Genomic DNA, 19,941 nt, shown 5'->3' on the forward strand with positions numbered 1-19,941 from the left:
CGCAGAGGTCTCTGTCTTGCAGTGGTATTTGCTGTTCTCTCTACCCTATCATGCAGCAGGCCTACCTCTTCCTCCTTCTTCCGAAAGTAGCGGAGGGAAGCAGCTTAGGGTTATAAAGTGCTTTAAAAACCAGTCGCGACGTCAGAATCCCAGTTGAAAGTGATCTCTGACATTTAGCCATGAACAGCTTACTACTACCGACTAGATCGCGGTTTAAGTATGTCGTGTTTTAGTGCTTCTCAGTATATCGCAATGGACCCTGTCTTGCAGTGATATTTACTGTTTATTGTATCATGCACCTTCCTCCCTCCTTCCGAATGTAGTGGAGAAAACCAGTTTAGCAATCCTATTGTACTTTTAAAAACCCAATCAAGACCTCAAATTCCCGATAGATAAATTTATTGTTTCTGACAGTTGTGTGACATGCATGCATGTATACAGGTGTGGGTGTCTCTCCCAGCCAGTGTGGATGGGTGCTACACTGTATATGGCGAATGATGCGTGCCTCACAAATCCTGGTTTGTGTGATGGGTAAACTTTTTTTTTCATCAGATATGTTTAGTGGAACATTGTGGTGGAGGAGAGTGTTTTTGCTCTCAAAGATTGATGCATACAATATCTTGGATATATTTAGCGCCGCAGTCTGTTTGTGGTGGAAATTACATTACTTTATTTGAATAATGTTTGTGTGTGATACTCAAACGTTGAAAATATTTGTTATTATGAAGAAGGATCATTCTAAGGTTGAGGTGAGTGCTGTAAATTATTAAACAATTAATTTGAAAAGGTAGTGCGTATGGCTTATTTCACTCTATTTTTGATATCGAAACTGTATCAGCTCTCTCTTTGTCTCCAGCATTAGCCAATAGGAACACTGTATTCTGAGGAGAGATGCAAACCTTCACCTGCATTTTTTGGGACGTTGGTTCACATAGACAGTCAGGCAGTGGCCTCTTGAGAAAGCAATAGCGAGGCTGGAATTTCCTGATCCACAGAATGCCGCCACTTGATGCTTTGTTTGCGGGCCGTGTGTTCAAAGGAGGTGGATATGTGGTCTGTTGTTGATGGTATTTAGTAACATGATGTGTAACTAGGACATTTGGTGGTGCCCTGACGATAGACTTACGCACGCGAGACCGCATATGGAGGGTACTACTGTATATGGTGCTTCAATGCATTCATGATCTGTAGACCACTTTTGCAGGGTTAAACTGTCAGTGCGATATGACTTCTGTATGTTTCTCGATCTGTGCAAAATAGTTTGTTGCTGAGACGCTAGAAATTTGTCCGTCTGCAGAAAGTCCGTCTGCAGTGGGTTTTGGAATAGGTCATGAACTTTTAGATATGTAATTGTTCTGATTTGCCAGTCTGTGCTTAGACAGCAGTGTACTTCGAAAAGCAAGGAAAATAAATAATAAGAGACATAACACCCCTGACTCCGGTTGCAGATATGAACTAAGCCCACTCAGCATTTCGAAGCGCGATCAGAATAAGAAAAGCGCCGCAGTTGTTCAAATATTCCAAACTACAATCGATTTCCTGTCAATTTCTTTAAATAAACTATATTCCATACATCATCTTGTGTTCTGTAAATTGTTTAAATGAACAGTATTCCATACATGCAGTCAATCTCCTGACAAATTCTAACATTGTCTAAATTGTTTAAACAGTATTCTATACAATTCAATCGATTTCATGATAAATTCTTTAACTAAATAAATAAACTATATTCCATACACTTCCTTTAATCTCATTCATTGTTAAAATAAACAATATTCCACAGATTGTGTAAATTGTTTAAACAATATCGATTTCCCTCCAATTCACCTATCAGCTGAGTCGTTTGCCCGCCAATTTCGGGGAGGGGCGGGGAGGGAAAGGGCTTGGGGTTTCTGATAAGTTGGACTTAATTAATTTGTCGATTTAATTAATTACCCAATCAAATTGATATCAAAAGTGTGTTTGCATTGGTGAGGGGAGTCCCCTGAGGGATGAGGGAGGAGAAGGTGGAGGGGGAGCAGGAGGAGGAGGGGAAGTGGTGTGGGAACAGTAGGTTAAGGATCTGTCAATCAAAAGGAAGGATTATCCCCAGGTGTCTTCATCCTCTCAGCAGAACAATAGGTTAAGAACCTCTCAACCAAATGAGAACAATAGGTTTACCCGTGAATGTATACTTGCCCCTGATGTATGCAACCTGCACTGACAAACTGTCTCAGAATGTACTTTATCCCTACTACTAATGTGGGTATCGGAGAAAACAATATATTTATTCCCAAATATACTTGATATCAGCTTATGCAAACATGAGGGCATGCTCAATGTAAAGTGTAGTGTTAACAAACACAAAGTAAACGAAAGGACAACTTCATTAATGCAGCTTGAAGCTGCCACTGCACGTACGCTTATGTGCCACTGTGCATCTGCAGGAACAGTACATGAGAACAAGTCACTACATGACTTCCTCTTTTAACGAATGTGCAGATTGAATTTCAAATGCCATCCAACCCTCTTAACTACTTCTTTCTTGAAACTGGGTGCAGCATGTGACTCAGTATTTCTAACAGGGAGAGGAGTAGTAATCCTTGACGTTGGTCTTTGTGTCGCTATGCCTGGTGTTCCATTGCGCTCATGGGGTACAGGAACACCTCTTGCTGCTGATTCTTCTGTCTTCTCTGGTTTGAATTCCGTGGTCATTGTAATTTCTGTTGCATCCAGAAACGGTGGCTTGATATTATTCAATGTGACTATGGCGCATGTATCAATCATTATGTGGGAACTATTGCTGCCCCTACTGACTATCGGATACAGTCCGTTGTACAGTGGCTGAAATAGCTGATGTGCTGTATAGTTGTGTACGAACACATACATGTACTTGTCTAGCTCCGCAAAACCGAACGAATGTCTTTCCAACTGGTTTCTACGCATTGTCTGTCTCATCTGGGAGATATGTGCTCTTAATTGGGTGGCGAAATCTGAGATGGTGATTGTGTTATCCACCACGCTGTGCAAAAACTCTCTAGGTAGGTATGACATTTATCCACATGCCAGTTCCGCTGCTGTGCTCTGCAGATCAGTCCTAAATGATGTTCACAGACCTAAAAGCATGACAGACGGTGCCTCTGTCCAGTTCGATATTGCATGACATCTCAGTACTGCTTTTAACTGTCGATGACGATGCTCAACTATTCCATCTGATGTGGGGTGGTATGCTGTGGAGTGTATGTTCTTCACACCTAATAATGTGGCCAGTGCACTGAAGATGTAGGCTTCATATTGCCATCCCTGATCAATGGTAATTTTCAGCAGGATTTCAAACTGGGCAATCCAGCCGCGATAAATTGTTTGCACTATAGTTTCTGCAATTGGAAATGCTTCAGACCACTTGGGGAACCTTCCGACAACTTTGAGACAATAATTGTAGGCTTCTGATGCTGTGAGTGGGCCTACGATATCAGCGTGCACATGTTCAAAACACTGATCTGATGGAGGAAATGTGCCTAACAGTGGTCTGACATGCCAATTGATGTTATTGCTCTGGCACGCCGTACATCGCTTCACAAATGTTCTTCAGTCTGTGTGCATACCTGGCCATACAAAGTTCTGTTTGACTAATCTGATAGAGCTCCTTTCTCCTGGGTTTACCAGATTGTGCATTGATGCCGTTACCTGTGCTCTGAATTGCTGTGGCACAAATGGGCGTATCTTTTCTTCTGCTATGTGGCAATGTAATACTACATTTGCTTCAGGTGATGTCACAAGCTATAACTTCAGTCCTTTCGACTGTGCAATAAATCACGCAACTCACGATCACTTTGCTGTGCGTGCAAGAGAGCTCCATAATCAATGACATTTATCTCTGCTTCCAAATGCGCGATGTCATCTGCTACCGCACTCACTGGTTCGACATGCAAACTTGCATCATCTGGAACATTAGCTTCCCTACCATGTACACAATGCCGGTCAAGAACTGGCTGACATAATCTAAGTGTCTCAGCTGCCTTGGTTACACTTTTTCTGGTTTTATTTTAAAGCCGTAGGTAAGTAGCTTATGAGATGTAAAGATAGTGAAACGTCGCCCTTCTAATGTGTGTGTGAATTTTTCGACTGCAGCATAAGTGGCATACAGCTCACTGTCATCTGTTGCCCCATGTTACTGAGATGGCGACGCCTTCTGACTATAGAACGCAATGGGCTGCCAACAATGGTCAGTCTGTTACTGAATTGCAGCACATAATAGCAGCGGATGAAGTCTCTGAATTTGATAAGTGTGAATTTGATAAGTGTGGGTGTTTGCCTATGGCCTTTAAATTTTTGTATGGTGGTAGAAAACAATGTGTGTTCACCAAATATCCTAGAAACTGCATCTCTTTCTCACCAAAAAAAGCACTTGACAGGATTAGTAGTTATTAGTGCTTGAGTGTGCAGGCAATCGAACGTTTGTTTCAAATGCCGTAAGTGCTCCTCTTCAGATGTGGACATCACCAACATATCATCTATGGATACACGGAAAAAAATCTAAATCTTTTGTCACCTTGTCCATAAAGTGCTGGAATGAATAAGATGTGTTGACACAGTCCGAAAGGCATCTTTATGAACTCAAACAGGCCGAATGGCGTCCTCACTGATGTTTTGGGAATGTCTTCCATAGCTACAGACCAGGTCAGTGGTAGAAAACATCGTCTTACATGAGCATTTGTAGAAAAGTCTTCTATGTGTGGGACTGGGTATCAGTGTGAGATGGTCCTTGCACTGCGTTGGCGATAGTCCCCGGAGAGAGGGGGGGGCTGGAAGCGGTGGGGGGGGGGGATCTAGTTAAAACTGATATCGGTGTTTTAGTCCTGAATAACTAGTATGTTTTTCAGTATTTGTCTGGTCTCGGTTGTAACAGGTAGCTTTTTCACTTTTAAATGCGTATAAAACTGGTGTATCAATTTGTCATGGCACTCTTGATAAAATCTTTAGTTTTTAAATATAACTTTTTTAAAAAAATCGAGTTTGTTAGGGAAGATTGGTATTATCTTTCAATGATATAGTTTCTGATGAATGGAGTCAACTTGCAGATTATACACTGAAGAACCTAAGAAACTGGTATACCCGCCTAACATCATGTAGGGCCTCCTTGAGTATGCAGAAGTGCCACAACAGGGCATGGCATGAACTCGAATAATGTCTCAAGTAGTGCTGGAGGGAACTGACTCCAAGAATCCTGCAGAGCTGTCTATAAATCTGTAAGACTATGAGGGGGTGGAGATCTCTTCTGAACAGCACATTGCAAGGCATCCGAAATATGCTCAATAGTGTTAATGTCTGGAAAGTTTGGTGGTCATCGGAAGTGTTTAATCTCAGGAGAGTATTCCTGGAGCCACTCTGTAGCATTCTGGACGTGTGGGGTGTCACATTGTCCCGCTGAAATTGCCCAAGTCCGTCGGAATGTACAATGGACATGAATGGATCTAGGTGAACAGGCAGGATGCTTACGTATGTGTCACTTGTCAAACTCATATCTAGACACATCAGGGATCCCATATCAGTCCAGCTGCACATGCCCCACACCATTATAGAACCTCCACCAGCTTCAACAGTCCCTGCTGACATGCAGGGTCCATGGATTCATGAGGTTGTCTCCATACCTGTACATGTCCATCCACTCGATACAATTTGAGTCGAGGCTCGTCTGACCAGGAACATGTTTCCAGTCATCAACAGTCCAATGTTGATGCTGACAGGCCCAGGTGAGGTGTAAAGCTTAGTGTCGTGCAGTCATCATGGGCGAATGAGTGGGCCTTCGGCTCCGAAAGCCCATATCGATGATGTTTCATTGAATGGTTTGCACGCTGACACATGTTGATGGACCAGCAGTGAAATCTGTAGCAATTTTCGGAAGGATTATACTTTTGTCACGTTGAACAATCCTCTTCAGTAGTCGTTGGTCCCATTCTTGCTGGATCTTTTTCGGCCCGCAGCGATGTCAGAGATTTGATGTTTTAACAGATTACTGATATTCACGATACACTCGTGAAATGGTCATACGGGAAAATCTCCATTTCATCTCTGCCTCAGAGATGCTGTGTCCCATCGCTCGAGGGCCGACTATAACACCATATTCAGACTAACTTAAATCTCGATAACCTACCATTGTAGCAACAGTAACCGATCTAACAACTGCACCAGAGACTTGTCTTATATGGGCGTTGCCGACCGCAGCGCCATATTCTGCCTGTTTACATATCTCTGTATATGAATATGGATACCTATACTAGTTGCTTTGGCGCTTCAGTGTAGAGCGAGTATTTATCAACAGATTGGACCTTAAATGCTGGCCAATGGATTAATTTATTACTGAAATAATAACTATTGTTGTGTAATTATTCATGATAAATGTTATATTTTGCCTACACCCGAATTGTTCATTAGCATTTTTTGAAATAATTTTTTGGTTTTGTCAGTAAAAAATCAGTTGTATTTAAATTCCTGTGAAAAATAAAGATATATATTGGTCTAAAAATGGGGTTTTCATTCGAAATAATTAAAGAAAAAGAACCCTACAAATTTTACCCAAATCGTATTATTTGTCTGTTATTTCTATGAAATAATAAAAAGAAAGTAAATTGGGGCAACAGTAACAAATTGAAAATTTACCAATACATTCACAGTTTATAATAAGAATAACAAATGGTTCAAATGGCTCTGAGCACTATGGGACTTAACATTGGAGGTCATCAGTCCCCTAGAACTTAGAACTACTTAAACCTAACTAACCTAAGGACATCACACACATCCATGTCCGAGGCAGGATTCGAACCTGCGACCGTAGCGGTCGCGCGGTTCCAGACTGTAGCGCCTAGAACCGCTGGACCACTTCGGCCGGCTAAGAATAACAAGTAGCTCATCTGCTGTCTTTGTCTCCATAATACGACTTTATCTCTTTATAGCCCTTGGAAACAGAACTTCACACGAAAAATAGAGTTCTCCATCCTCAGTTACTACCCTTTAGCACTGCCTGTTCGCAGTGCCTAAATGCACACACACAAAAAAAGTTTTGTATCACCTCGGTTCCAAGAGCTCCGGAACCTGTACAGAAAATTGGAATCGTCCATAAACGGCCCTTTTCAATCTATCCCAGGCATGTTCATTAGGGTTCATGTCTGGAGAACATGCTGGCCACTTTAGTCGAACGATGTCGTTATCCTGAAGAAGTCATTCACTAGGTGTGCTTGATGGGGGCCCGAATTGTCGTCCGTGAAGACGAATGCCTCGCCAATATGGTTGCAGTATCGTTCGGAGAATGGCTTCACATGTCGTACAGTTGTTACGGCGCCTTCCATGACCACCAGCGACGTACGTCGGTCCCACATAATGCCACCCCAAAACAGCAGGGAACCTCACTCACTGGACAGTATGTTTAAGACATTCAGCCTGACCGCATTGCCTCCAAACACGTCTCCCACGATTGTCTGGTTGAAGGCATATGCGACACTCATCGGTGAAGAGAACGTGATGCCAGTCCTGAGTGGGCAATTCGGCATATTGTTGGGCCCATCTGTACTTTGTTGTCGTGGTTGCAAAGATGGACCTCGCCATGGACATTGGGAATGAAGTTGCGCATAATGCAGCCTATTGCGCGTAGTTTGAGTCGTAACACGACGTCCTGTGGCTGCACAAAAAGTATTATTCAACATAGGTGCGTTGCTGTCATGGTTCCCCCGACCCATAATCCGTAGGTAGCGGTCATCCACTGCTGTAGTAGTCCTTGGACTGCCTGAGCGAGGCATGTCATCGACAGTTCCTGTCTCTCTGTAGCTCCTCCATGTCCAAACAACATCGCTTTGGTTCACTCCAAGACACCTGGACACTTACCTTGTTGAGGGCCCTTCCTGGCACAAAAGTAACAATGCGTACGTGATCGAACCGCGGTATTGACCGTCTAGGCATGGTTGAACTACAGACAACACGAACCGTGTACCTGCTTCCTGGTGGAATGACTAGAACTGATCGGCTGTCTGACCCCCTCCGTCTAATAGGCGCTGCTCATGCATGGTTGCTTACATCTTTGGGTGGTTTTAGTGACATCTCTGAACAGTCAATAGATCTGTGTCTATGATACAATATCCACAGTCAACGTCTATCTTCAGGAGTTTTGGGAACAGGGGTGATGCAAAACTTTTTGACGTGTGTATTTGCATAATACTCGATTATAATATAATTTTTGAGCAGAGATTTAGAGCAAGTTCGAGAATAATGGTGAATTTTTTGTAGTATTTAACCCCTCATTACTTTTCAAGAAGAGCAGCAAGGGGCGGACAGACTATGTACGAATTATTACTGGAAATAACAGCAATAAAAAACGGAAAAATCGATTGTTTTAGAAACCAGCTATTTTGGATGGTTTAAGAGTCAGCTTAAACGGAGGTCAAAATAACCTGTATAACCGGAAACCAGTTATTTCAGTGATAACTGCCGTCCCTATGCCCAACTGCGACTAAAACCTCTGCATATACCCTGTGATGGAATGCTGTGAAATTCCTGTTTTACCACTTTTAGTTTTACGAACAAAATGTCAGAAGTTGAAAATATTTTTAATAATCATTTTCTAAATGTTGTGGATATAGTAGGATCCAGGTGTTCATTAGAAGATGCTAGGCTGTTAATGGAAGAGGCCATACCTATGCAATTTGATACAATTGAAATCTCACCCACTTCTCCCTCTGAAATTAGGAAAATAATAAACTTGCTTAAAAGCAAAAAATCACATGGAATTGATGGCATTTCCAGCAAAATACTAAAAGCTTGTTCTCAACAGATAAGTAAGATTCTCAGCCACCTGTGTAATAGCTCTCTGGAACAGGGCATTTTCCCTGATAGACTGAAATATGCTATTGTTATACCTTTGCATAAAAAGGGGGATAGATCTGATGTCAACAATTACTGTCCAATCTCCCTTCTAACAGCTTTATCCAAAATTTTTGAGAAAGTAATGTATTCAAGAGTAGCTTCACATATCTGTAAAAATGAAGTACTAACAAAATGTCAGTTTGGTTTCCAGAAAGGTTTTTCAACAAAAAATGCCATATATGCTTTCACCAGTCAAATTTTGAATGATCTGAATAACCGAACACCACCCATTGGGATTTTTTGTGATCTCTCAAAGGCTTTTGATTGTGTAAATCATGAAATTCTGCTAGACAAGCTCAAGTATTGTGGCATGAGTGGGACAGTGCACAAATGGTTTAATTCGTACCTAACTGGAAGAGTGCAGAAAGTCGAAATAAGTAGTTCTCGTAACATGCAAAGATCAGCACATTCCTCAAACTGGGGAACTATCAAGAATGGGGTTCCACAAGGGTCAGTCTTGGGTCCTTTGTTGTTCTTATTATATATTAATGACTTGCCATTCTATATTCATGAAGAGGCAAAGTTAGTTCTCTTTGCTGATGATACAAGTATAGTAATCACACCTGACAAACAAGAATTAACTGATGAAATTGTCAATACTGTCTTTCAGAAAATTACTAAGTGGTTCCTTGTAAACGGACTCTCACTGAATTTTGATAAGACACAGTACATACAGTTCCGTACAGTGAATGGTATGACGCCATTAATAAATATAGACCTTAATCAGAAGCATATAGCTAAGGTAGAATATTGCAAATTTTTAGGTGTGTCCATTGATGAGAGATTAAATTGGAAGAAACACATTGATGATCTGCTGAAACGTTTGAGTTCAGCTACTTATGCAATAAGGGTCATTGCAAACTTTGGTGATAAACATCTTAGTAAATTAGCTTACTACGCCTATTTTCACTCATTGCTTTCATATGGCATCATATTTTGGGGTAATTCATCACTGAGGAATAAAGTATTTATTGCACAAAAGCGTGTAATCAGAATAATAGCTGGAGTCCACCCAAGATCATCCTGCAGACATTTATTTAAGGATCTAGGAATATTCACAGTAGCTTCTCAGCATATATACTCTCTTATGAAATTTGTTATTAACAACCAAACCCAATTCAAAAGTAATAGCAGTGTGCATAACTACAATACTAGGAGAAAGGATGATCTTCACTATTCAAGATTAAATCTAACTTTGGCACAGAAAGGGGTGAATTATACTGGCACTAAAGTCTTTGGTCACTTACCAAATAGTATCAAAAGTCTGACAGATAACCAACAAGTATTTAAGAAGAAATTAAAAGAATTTCTGAATGACAACTCCTTCTACTCCATAGAGGAATTTTTAGATATAAATTAGGAAAAAAAAACAAAAAAATATTTAAAAAAATTAAAAATAAATAAATAAAATAAAAAAATTAAAAAAAATAAAAATAAAAAATAAAGAAAAACAAAAAAACACAATAAAATAAAGTTGTTATATTAACTTAAGTATGTTGTTAAATTAACCTAATTATGTCATGTATTGGAAAATTCGACTCGTTCCACATCATTACGAAATATCGTATTCATGATCCATGGAACTAGTATTAATCTAATCTAATCTAATCTAAATCAGACATCAAATGTCTAGGCCAAACTTGAGTCGGTGGCCTTGGCGTGATCAAAATGTGATGAACGCTTATGTTCTTGACAAGTGGGAGAGTAGGGGACTACTTAGTGATCTTGGAGTATCCTCTCAGTAACCGAATGTAATGTGTATCGCCTGTGACTGTGGGTACCACTTGTGAGGTGACACAACAGACTTTACTGATGTATGCAGATTAGTAGTCAAATGTATTAATTACTGATGTTGCAGATACGGCAATAAGTCGTAGAAGGACAAAAATTTTGTGCGGTAACAGGCTGTGACATCTGCCACTGTAATTTGCTGTTCAAATACACAGAGTAGCGTAGGAATAAATATTACTCAAGCGTACATTCTAATTTTGGAGTCATTATTGAGGAATAGACAGCAGTTGTCACAGCTCCATCGTGGTAGGCGGTTTGCTGGATATATCGAAGCTTCTGCCCCTGTATGGACCAGGTATTGTAGTTTTGTAAAGTGGATTGTCACATAAAGTCAGTGTGGTTTGGAATAGCAGTTGTTGTTGCTGCTACCATATGTTCTGTGCTGAGGGCAATCGATTATGACTTTGTTACTGTTGGCGGTGTGGTGATTGATGGTTATGCGTTGTTAGTAATGCAGGTACCTGTGAGGTCAAATCTGCCAGTTGTGATTGCAGGGAGGCTAGCGTCACTGTAGGTACATTTTCTTGTCATGGCATCAATGTTGAGACTTTTGATGCAGGATACATATCAACTATCCTATCAGCCATTCATGTCAGTGCGTTTAAATCTCCTGCACAAACCATTAGAATTTTTTGGATGTCTGATGGCAGTCAGGACGACCATATGTTGCATAGCACATCACTTATAGTATTACTTGCCAATGTATGTAAACATCTGAAGAGTTGTCAGAGTGAGATATCTGAGCTCCTCAGTGTACAATAGCTTCTATAGCCGTTTTGCTTCCAATCGTTATCCGATGCTATGGCTAGAATATCCGTGACTTCTCTTGCTAGGTCCTCTGTGAGCACAGCAACCACATAGCTGTATTTAGTCTCGTCTGTCGATGCTTCTAGCTATTGTTTCTAGCTGGGCAAACCATAATAGACAATTATGTTGCCAGAATGGTTTATTGTCACACTGTTAATTGCACTGCTGGCTGCCGGTTCAGTTTGACTGATGAGTCGTTCATTCTGTTGTGGGAACGAGTGCAGCGCAGCTGGCACGGAAATTACTAGCGTCATTGTTACGAAATCTTGCGGAACGCTGAAGCCAATGTGGACTACTCATAGTTGCTCGGAATTGACACACATGTGGGTATCGGAGAAAGCAAGATATTTATTCCCACATATACTCGATAACAACTTACAGTTATACAAACATTAGTGCATGCACAACGTACAGCATGGAATAACAAACAAAAAGCAAAAGAAAGAAAAACTACATTAAGACAGCTTGAAACTGCCACAGTATGGAACATTTATGCACCAAAGTAAACTTGCGAAGACAGAATGTCAGAATGGGGTCAATAAAACATCATTTTTTGTACCCACATTCTTTTACTTGCGTTGTTTCACACTTCTGTCTTTTTCCAATGTACAAGCTATCCGTGCAAACAATATGAGAGCGATAAATGCCATTTTCGTACAAAAGTGAACTACAGCATCCACACATGTAAGCTGCTGCGTTCTGTATGTGCTCTTATCGCGTGAAAACAGTTGCCTAGATGAGAATCAACTTGCGAGGGCCTCAATTCCCGCCAGACAGTTGAAGATGGTTATGTGAATTTTGATCACATGACCTGAAGTGACTTGATGTGACAGAAAATATGAATGCCCCCTGACATGACGAGCAGTGCGAATCGGGCTTAAAATATTTGCGCTGGTACGGAATTTTATCCACTGTTTCGGTGTGTTGTTCTGCCTCTCTTGCCCTGCATTCGACTTTGCTTTAATTTTAGGCGCTGCAACTCTTTCAATGTGCAAGGATTCCCCCCCCCCCCCTCCACCAAACACACAAACCATTGTGTAAGGCCAGTTCACATTGACTGTCATAGTGCCGTCACGTCAATGTATACTCACACTGCCCATCACATCAGTAAGTTCAAGTCGCATGATCTCAACTCTTAAGGCTGTTCTCAACTGTGTTTTTCCGCGGGAATTGTCATCTTCACAGGTTGATTTTCAACTGTTTTCATGTGGGATGTGCACATACACAACACGAAGTTTATATACATACATGCTGGAGTCCACATTTCTACAAAAATGGCATTTATTGGACTCAAATGGTTTGCAGCTTGCTGGGATAGCTTATATGATAGGTTAAGAAGACAGAAGTGCAAAACAACACAAAAAACAACGTCGGTCCGAAAAATGTCATTACATGATACAGAAGGGGAATTTCACACACTGTACAAGAAGCCTGAGGAAGAGGAATCTGCATTTAATATTTTAGAAAGGCAAAGCATTAGTTTTTTTCGTTTGTTACATCAAACTGCATCCAGAATTACTAAAAGGAACACATTGTTATGAGATGTCATAACATCCTGTGAAAAATAGTGCTTAACGATAAGTTTAGTTGCTGGTTCAGAGCAAATTTTTGTGTGGTAGTCATATCTCCCTCAATATCAATCCCTTCAAGATTTGTAGGTTTTCTTTACATCTTTTATTTGGCTTCTAATAGTTCTAGTGCCTTATTTGTACTTAACAATAAGTAAGCCTGCCACAAACATATTTTAAACGAACAACCTGCAGTGCCTAAAAGTTTCAGTCCATTTTTTTATGGTTGCTAGAAATACCTCACAATCTCCACATGAATTCCATCTACTGATCAATCTGATTGTTCCTACAGTAGTTTTTACACTTCAAGTTGCAGGCATATTGCACTCCACATCACTGTAAAATATTAAATACTGTATGGGTGGGACCGATGACCACGCAGTTTGGTCCCTTATTCCCCTTTTAAACTATCCCACCAACCAAACAACTGTACAGGTACGTATAAAAATCAACATTGTAAATGTTGTAGAAGGTAATTTACTTTAGTACTCTCGTATCCTGCAATTCAGACTGCTCCAGTTAATCTTTCCCCAGTTATTACAAATTATAACAGCAGAAATAATGAAACAAAACTATTTATTACAAATAATGAACAACACAAAAGATAAATGAAAACGAGAACGAAATGAAACACGGAGATCTACGAATGACCATGTATCTATTGGAAATGAGTTTGGGGTTCACGTCATCAATAATGGACGGATGACGTCATCAAAACTGTATCACGAGAAACCCTGACGATGCCGTGACATGACGAGACGGCTAGTGTGTATGCCGCCATTTCAAATGCATTACAGAATGTTTTGACGGAGCAGGACATGATGTGTCATGACGGCCAGAGTGAATTGCTAAATATTTAGACTCTTCGTTTATGTAAATTCAAATCTTGACTTCGACGTTCCGTTTCGTTATGTCCAATCCTGTTGACGACCTGTGTTGTCATTTTAATTTTGAAACACTCCATGGAATGTTTAGACATTGCGTTCAGTCAAGTGTGAATCAGCCTTAAATACGATTTTACCTTGAAATAATCGGTGTTTAAGCTGGGTTTATACTAGCAAGTCGCTTGCAGAAGTTATTGCTGCAAGTTATTGCTAGCCGCTTGCAGCTATGTTTACACAGCAGCAGAAGAATTAAGCAAGATCTTCCGCAAGTTCTTTGGCAAGACACTTGCGTCAACAACTTGCAGCTACTGTTTACATATGCTATCAGTACCGCTACGAGTGTCAGCCGAAGTGTAAAAGGACAAGTAGGGGGGTGAGATATGCTGCAGCTCTTGTAATTGGAATGCAAAACGTGAAAAAGAAAAGTATTTGGGTAAAAGAGTAGATAATGAGAAGACCACAAAATGGTGCCTGTAATAACCTTTTGCAAGAACATAGTATCGAGGGCATGGATACTTTTGAAAACGTTTGAAGAATGTCCTCAAATGATTTGGAGTATTTGTTGATGTTAATAACGCCCGTCATATCAAAACGAGACACACACTTCGGTACTGCTATTTCAGCAAAGGAACGTTTACTAGTCACTCTATGATTTATAGCTACCGGTGAGCTACGAATAAAATAGGCATTTCATTTATTTATGTGAAACATACAACCAAAAAAAGTTTGAATTTTGAAATCTTTTCTTTGTAGGAGACTCATACATGTCCCTAATGTACTTGTTTCATATTCCCGTCAGCACAATTTCTCTGATTGTACCCGATGTATGTAGAGCCATTGTTTAACGTCTTGAAAAGGGAAAATTATTTGAAGGTATGTGAAAACACAACAATGAAATTAAATTTTTATTGAAATAAACTGCATTTTACAGAATGATACGCTTATAAAAGTGTTTTTTTCTAATGCTCATAAAATGGAAAGTGACAAGCTAAGTAAATAGAACATGTAATAATTACACATCGTCTTTTTCTAGACTCCTAAAACAACAAGCGAGTGGATGCAGGTGGCAAAGGGGTTGTGTCTTCAAGTTATGCTACTTTCTATGTACTTCTTTTATAGATGTGTCAAATATCGATGAGATTTCATTTAATGCGCTCATCTTCTTCACTCTATTCTTAAAGTCTCGGTTAAGCACGTTCCGTATTTCGGGGTAGCTCTCCACGGCTTCCACAAAATGTTCTGTATCCTGCTTCATCCATTCACATTTCTCCTCCATTTCCGAAATTTGTTTGTATATAATACGTAAGATGGTTGAATAAAATTAAGTCACCACATTAAGTAAAATGTTAAATATGAGTGTTATGCAGACGACATACTTACTATAACTTGCGCTTCCTACTTGCAGGAAATAGAAATAAATGATAAAAGCTGCAAGTTACTTGCAGATACTCCTTGCGTGGTGTTCTCACTGGAAGCGGAAAACGTGCAGCAAGTCACTTCCGCAATAAATTGCTACGGTCCCAAGTCAACTTGGCGATATGTTTACACTCGCAAATCGCGCGGCAAGTTCCTTCGCGCAAGTAAATTGCTGCAATAACTTGCTAGTGTAAACCGAGCATTACCAACGAGTTTAATTTAGTGTCTTCGGCTTCGACCATAGATATGGTCGAAGGTGTTCGGTGATTTCGTCTAAGATTCTCGTCCTTGGTTGAGACAGCTGTTAGTTCAAGCTGACCAACATTAGAAAATGACAGCTGGGAAGTTCGTCGGATGTGAATATCGTTGGTGTCACATTTGCGCAACAGGTAAACAAGAGAGATGTAGTTTTGTGAGGGTCGGGCAAAATGAAAACATTTTGGGAGTTTGGTGTGAATCATGAACGAAACGTGTGACCACCTCATCAAAACAAAATCTCGTCTGACTATTTGAAATTAGTAGAGCTGTTGTAAAAGTGTCGTGAAATGTGATTTTCGTGGCATAACTGTTTTTGTGTCCGCGACGCGAACCGTGAGTCATACATCCTTTCTTTGCTTGTTAGCGAGTAACATGGATATCCCAATCCCAAAACCTAGAAGAAATCCACAGTTAAAACCAAGTCAGGACGAGGCTCCTAAAAAGCCAGTCCCTTTACCAAGACAAAGACAAGGAAAGGGTTCCGACTGTGATAGCAGTGAAACGGATAATGTGACAGCAGACAGAAGTATGAAACATTTAGATCGTTCTCCGTCGAAGCAGCCGTCGTCGAGGTCCATAAGGAAAGAAATTGAAGCTGCATCGGAAGCAGTACGGGAGAAAGGAAGGACAGCATTTGGTAATACGAAGAATGCAAGCTTGAAACTGGAAAAATCGTTTCGTAGCATTGGCAAAAGATTAACAGTGCATTCTCTTGGTAAAAACACCGATGTCGGTGTGGAAGAACCCAAAGTAGAGAGGAGCCATTCACTTCCTGCCGAAAATATTTTTCAGTCAATTTCTTTTAAGTCACCGTTGGTCGCAGATGATTCAGCTGAGACATTAGTAAACCTATGTGAACCAAATGATGACGATTTTCAGTCATTTAACGCGCCTCCACCCATATATCCCCCGCCCCCATTACCTGATGAGTCTGTGTATGATGAAGTTCAGTCGGTGTTGAGCCATTCAAGTCTAGCAGATGATGAATGTATCAGATGTAGTAGTGCAGCATCTTGCCCAGACAGCGCCTCTGTTTATGAGGAGGTATCAATCTCAAATAGAAGAATTGTGACGGCTAAAAGTATGTTGGGAAACAACGATGTTCAGGCGGCACTTAGAAAGTTGTCCATATCTGATACATTGCCATCATCCGGTTCATCAAAATGTTCAGAGATGGCACTTGACAGTAAGTCTAGACATGACATGGCAAGCATTTTTGACGAGAGCCTTGTCAGCGGAAGAAATTCTGTTAGCAACAGTAGTATATCACCGTCATTACTTAGTGAATTAGACTTGTCAGAATATAATACTAGCCCTGAAGAAATATTTGAAGATGACCGATACAGTTGTTCTATGCAGTCCAATGTATCTAGTGCTTTCAGTGTTCAGAATGAACTTTATGATAAGTGGGAACCAGATCTACTGTCAAAACCACCAGGAGATTTATTCAGGAAAAAAGGAGAAACAAGACGTGCTGGTTTACCAGCAAATTCAGTAATATATGAATTTGATCCCTTGTTTAAAAGTACTCCTGAATCAAAGAATGCTGCTGACATTGAGTTTCAGTCACTGCTGCTGGGTGATGCAACGGCAGTAGCAACAGATTCACCATATGGAAAAATTAGCAGAGTTATATATTCTACAATTCCTGAAGCCCCCAAGGAATGTCCCCCTATTCCACCTAGGAGATCAGACTCTGTTACTGTTAATCCTAAAGTAACTGGTAGTATTGTTATTGATGACAGTGTTATACAGCAAGATTATCAGAATATAAGCAGGAATGTTCCTGCATCAATAGAAACTGTATTGATAGTTGACCAAGCACCAGAGGGGAGATCTGTCAATGACTCTGTTTCTCAAGTAGTCAGTACACCAGTCAAATCGAGAAAATCATTGGTAAGGTGGTCAAGCATGAAAAATGCTATGAAATTTGTATCAGACTCTTCCTGGTCACCCACTCTCACAAGACGTAACAATAAACTTGAGAAGACAAAAAAGCAAGAAGCTTCTTTGTTTTATGAAACTGATTCACAGGCGGACCTGGAACCGCCATTAGTGCAACCACAGATGTCTAAGTTGCACAGTGGGCTCTTGTATAGATTAAACAGCAAAAAATCAAATGATTATGTTGAACGCTGGTGCAGCTTAGCAGAAGGGAAATTATCCACTTATATGGACAAAAGTATGATTGTCGTTAAAGATGTAATTCAGCTGGCAAGTGTTATGAGTATACATGTTGTTCTGGACCACAAGATAAGGTAAATTAATTTCATTGCTTTTTAATCAAGCATAATGTTTTTTATATAGCTATGCTTCTGTTCTTGCTGATAAATAAGTTTATTTCTGGTAGTATGTAATTTGGTATTCTTTGGCTATTATTGTTTAGTTTGAAGTGGGGAAATAAAATGTGCAGTCACTGATGACTGGTATTAGAAATATGGAAAAAATATTTTATTGTTGTTGTAATTATCTCTGTCTTGTCGTAATCTTATGTTCTACACAATCTGTTATGATTTAGGCTCAGGCTATACAACATAAAGCAAAAATTAAAAACAATAAAGTTCTCAGAAATGAAGGCCATCAATTGTTTGTGTTTGGGGGTCTGTAACTGCAGGTTTATGCTAGTATGATGCCTGTTAATGTAAGGCTTCATAATAATTTTTTCCAGATTTTTCACTCTGTGTGTGTGTGTGTGTGTGTGTGTGTGTGTGTGTGTGTGTGTGTGTGTGTGTGTGCACGCGCGCGCACGAGCGAGTGAGCGCGCTTGAAATTCATATATAAAGCATTAATCATGTACAAAAGTAAGTACTTAAGTTGGATAAAAAATGTATTTCCAAGTAATTACATTTCTGTGTCGAGAGAAATTGCAAGAACTAGAAATATTGATTGCTACAAGAAAGTCATTTCTGTGAGGAAAAGAGTGTAACTTTGTTACGTATCTGTTTGAGATCTTTTTGAGGATAGATAATGTATGATTAGTCTTAAATGGAAACCTTGGTCTCTAAAAATCATGTTAGAAGTCTTTTTTCTCATTCTCCCAGACTGAGCGACAATTTTTTTCTGCATTATTCAAGGCTGTCTTTCTGCACAGAACCCATTAATATTAATTCAGTATATTCTAAAAAGGGATGACTCTTCAATATTGGCTGTCATCTTGTTTTTATGGAACATTTATATTGGTGTTTTTACTTTTGTAAGTATCTGTTCCAAACTGAGTTTAAATGGTATAGAAAATTTTGCATCTGCATTGTTGTTGGCATACACTACCCCCTAGCCATGGTTTAAAAAAAAAGATTAGAAAATAAAAAAAATGATCTTGCCGTTTTTCACGGGTTTTTTCAAAACCCGCTTTTACTTTTGCTATACAGGCAAAATTATCAATGTGCCGAAGATCATTTACAGGTACATCACAGTGTTCGCTGTCTTATTTGCAACCACATGAACGATTACTGACACAGAGTTTTTGATTGCTCTTGTTGCACTGCTTGCCAACTGCGTATCATTTTAGTACTTGTTCCATAGATCAAGAATACAACATTTTATAATTATGTGGAATGTGTCAATTAAACATAAGTTTACTTTATACAATATAATCAGTTATTTTTTATTTTTTTACTTTTACTACTTCATATCTAAAAATTCATCTATTGATTAGAAAGAGTTGTCATTCAGAAATTCTTTTAATATGTTTATAAATCTTGGGTGGCTATCTCTCAGACTTTTAATGCTATTTGGCAAATGACCAAAGATTTTTGTGGCAGCATAATTAACCCTTTTCTGTGATAAAGCCAGATTTAACTCAGAATAGTGAAGATCATCCTTTCTTCTAGTATTGTGGCTATGCACTGTGCTATTATTTTTGAATTGGGATGGGTTATTAATAATAAATATGTATTGTGAAGGTACTGTGAATATCCCGATTTCCTTAAATAAATGTCTGCAAGGTGATCTTGGGTGGGCTCCAGCTATTATTCTGATTACTCGCTTTTGTGCAATGAATACTTTTTTCCTTAGTGATGAATTACCCCAAAATATGATGCTATATGAATGTAGTGAATGAAAACAGTCATAACAGGGTAATTTACTGACATGTTTATCATCTAAATTTGCAATAACTCTAATAGTATAAGTAGCTGAGCGTATCATTTCAGCAGATCATCATAAACAGCGGAGAACATGGCAGGCCCCTTCTAGTGCACCCGACGTAGTGGATTTGCCCTCACTGCAAGCTGAGTAGCAGGTGGTAATGCATTCGCATCACCTGAGGCGGTGGAACAATTTGGAGTCTGGCTGCTTGGCCTTGCCCATTTACCTTGTGACTCGAC

The 19,941-nt window shown here is 39.8% G+C and overlaps 1 protein-coding gene across 1 annotated transcript in view; it reads left to right on the plus strand.

Annotated features, from left to right (window-relative positions):
* The first annotated feature begins 15,786 nt into the window (after positions 1 to 15,786).
* LOC126259614 (arf-GAP with Rho-GAP domain, ANK repeat and PH domain-containing protein 2) overlaps positions 15,787 to 19,941 on the plus strand; it is a 138,609-nt gene continuing 134,454 nt past the window's right edge. The window contains exon 1 of the mRNA XM_049956528.1: positions 15,787 to 17,874. Coding sequence (XP_049812485.1) covers positions 15,989 to 17,874 — 1,886 coding nt within the window. The 5' untranslated portion in view covers positions 15,787 to 15,988. The remainder of the gene's footprint in view (positions 17,875 to 19,941) is intronic.

The sequence above is a fragment of the Schistocerca nitens genome, chromosome 5 (assembly GCF_023898315.1).
Source record: "Schistocerca nitens isolate TAMUIC-IGC-003100 chromosome 5, iqSchNite1.1, whole genome shotgun sequence".
Taxonomy (NCBI): Eukaryota; Metazoa; Arthropoda; class Insecta; order Orthoptera; family Acrididae; genus Schistocerca; species Schistocerca nitens.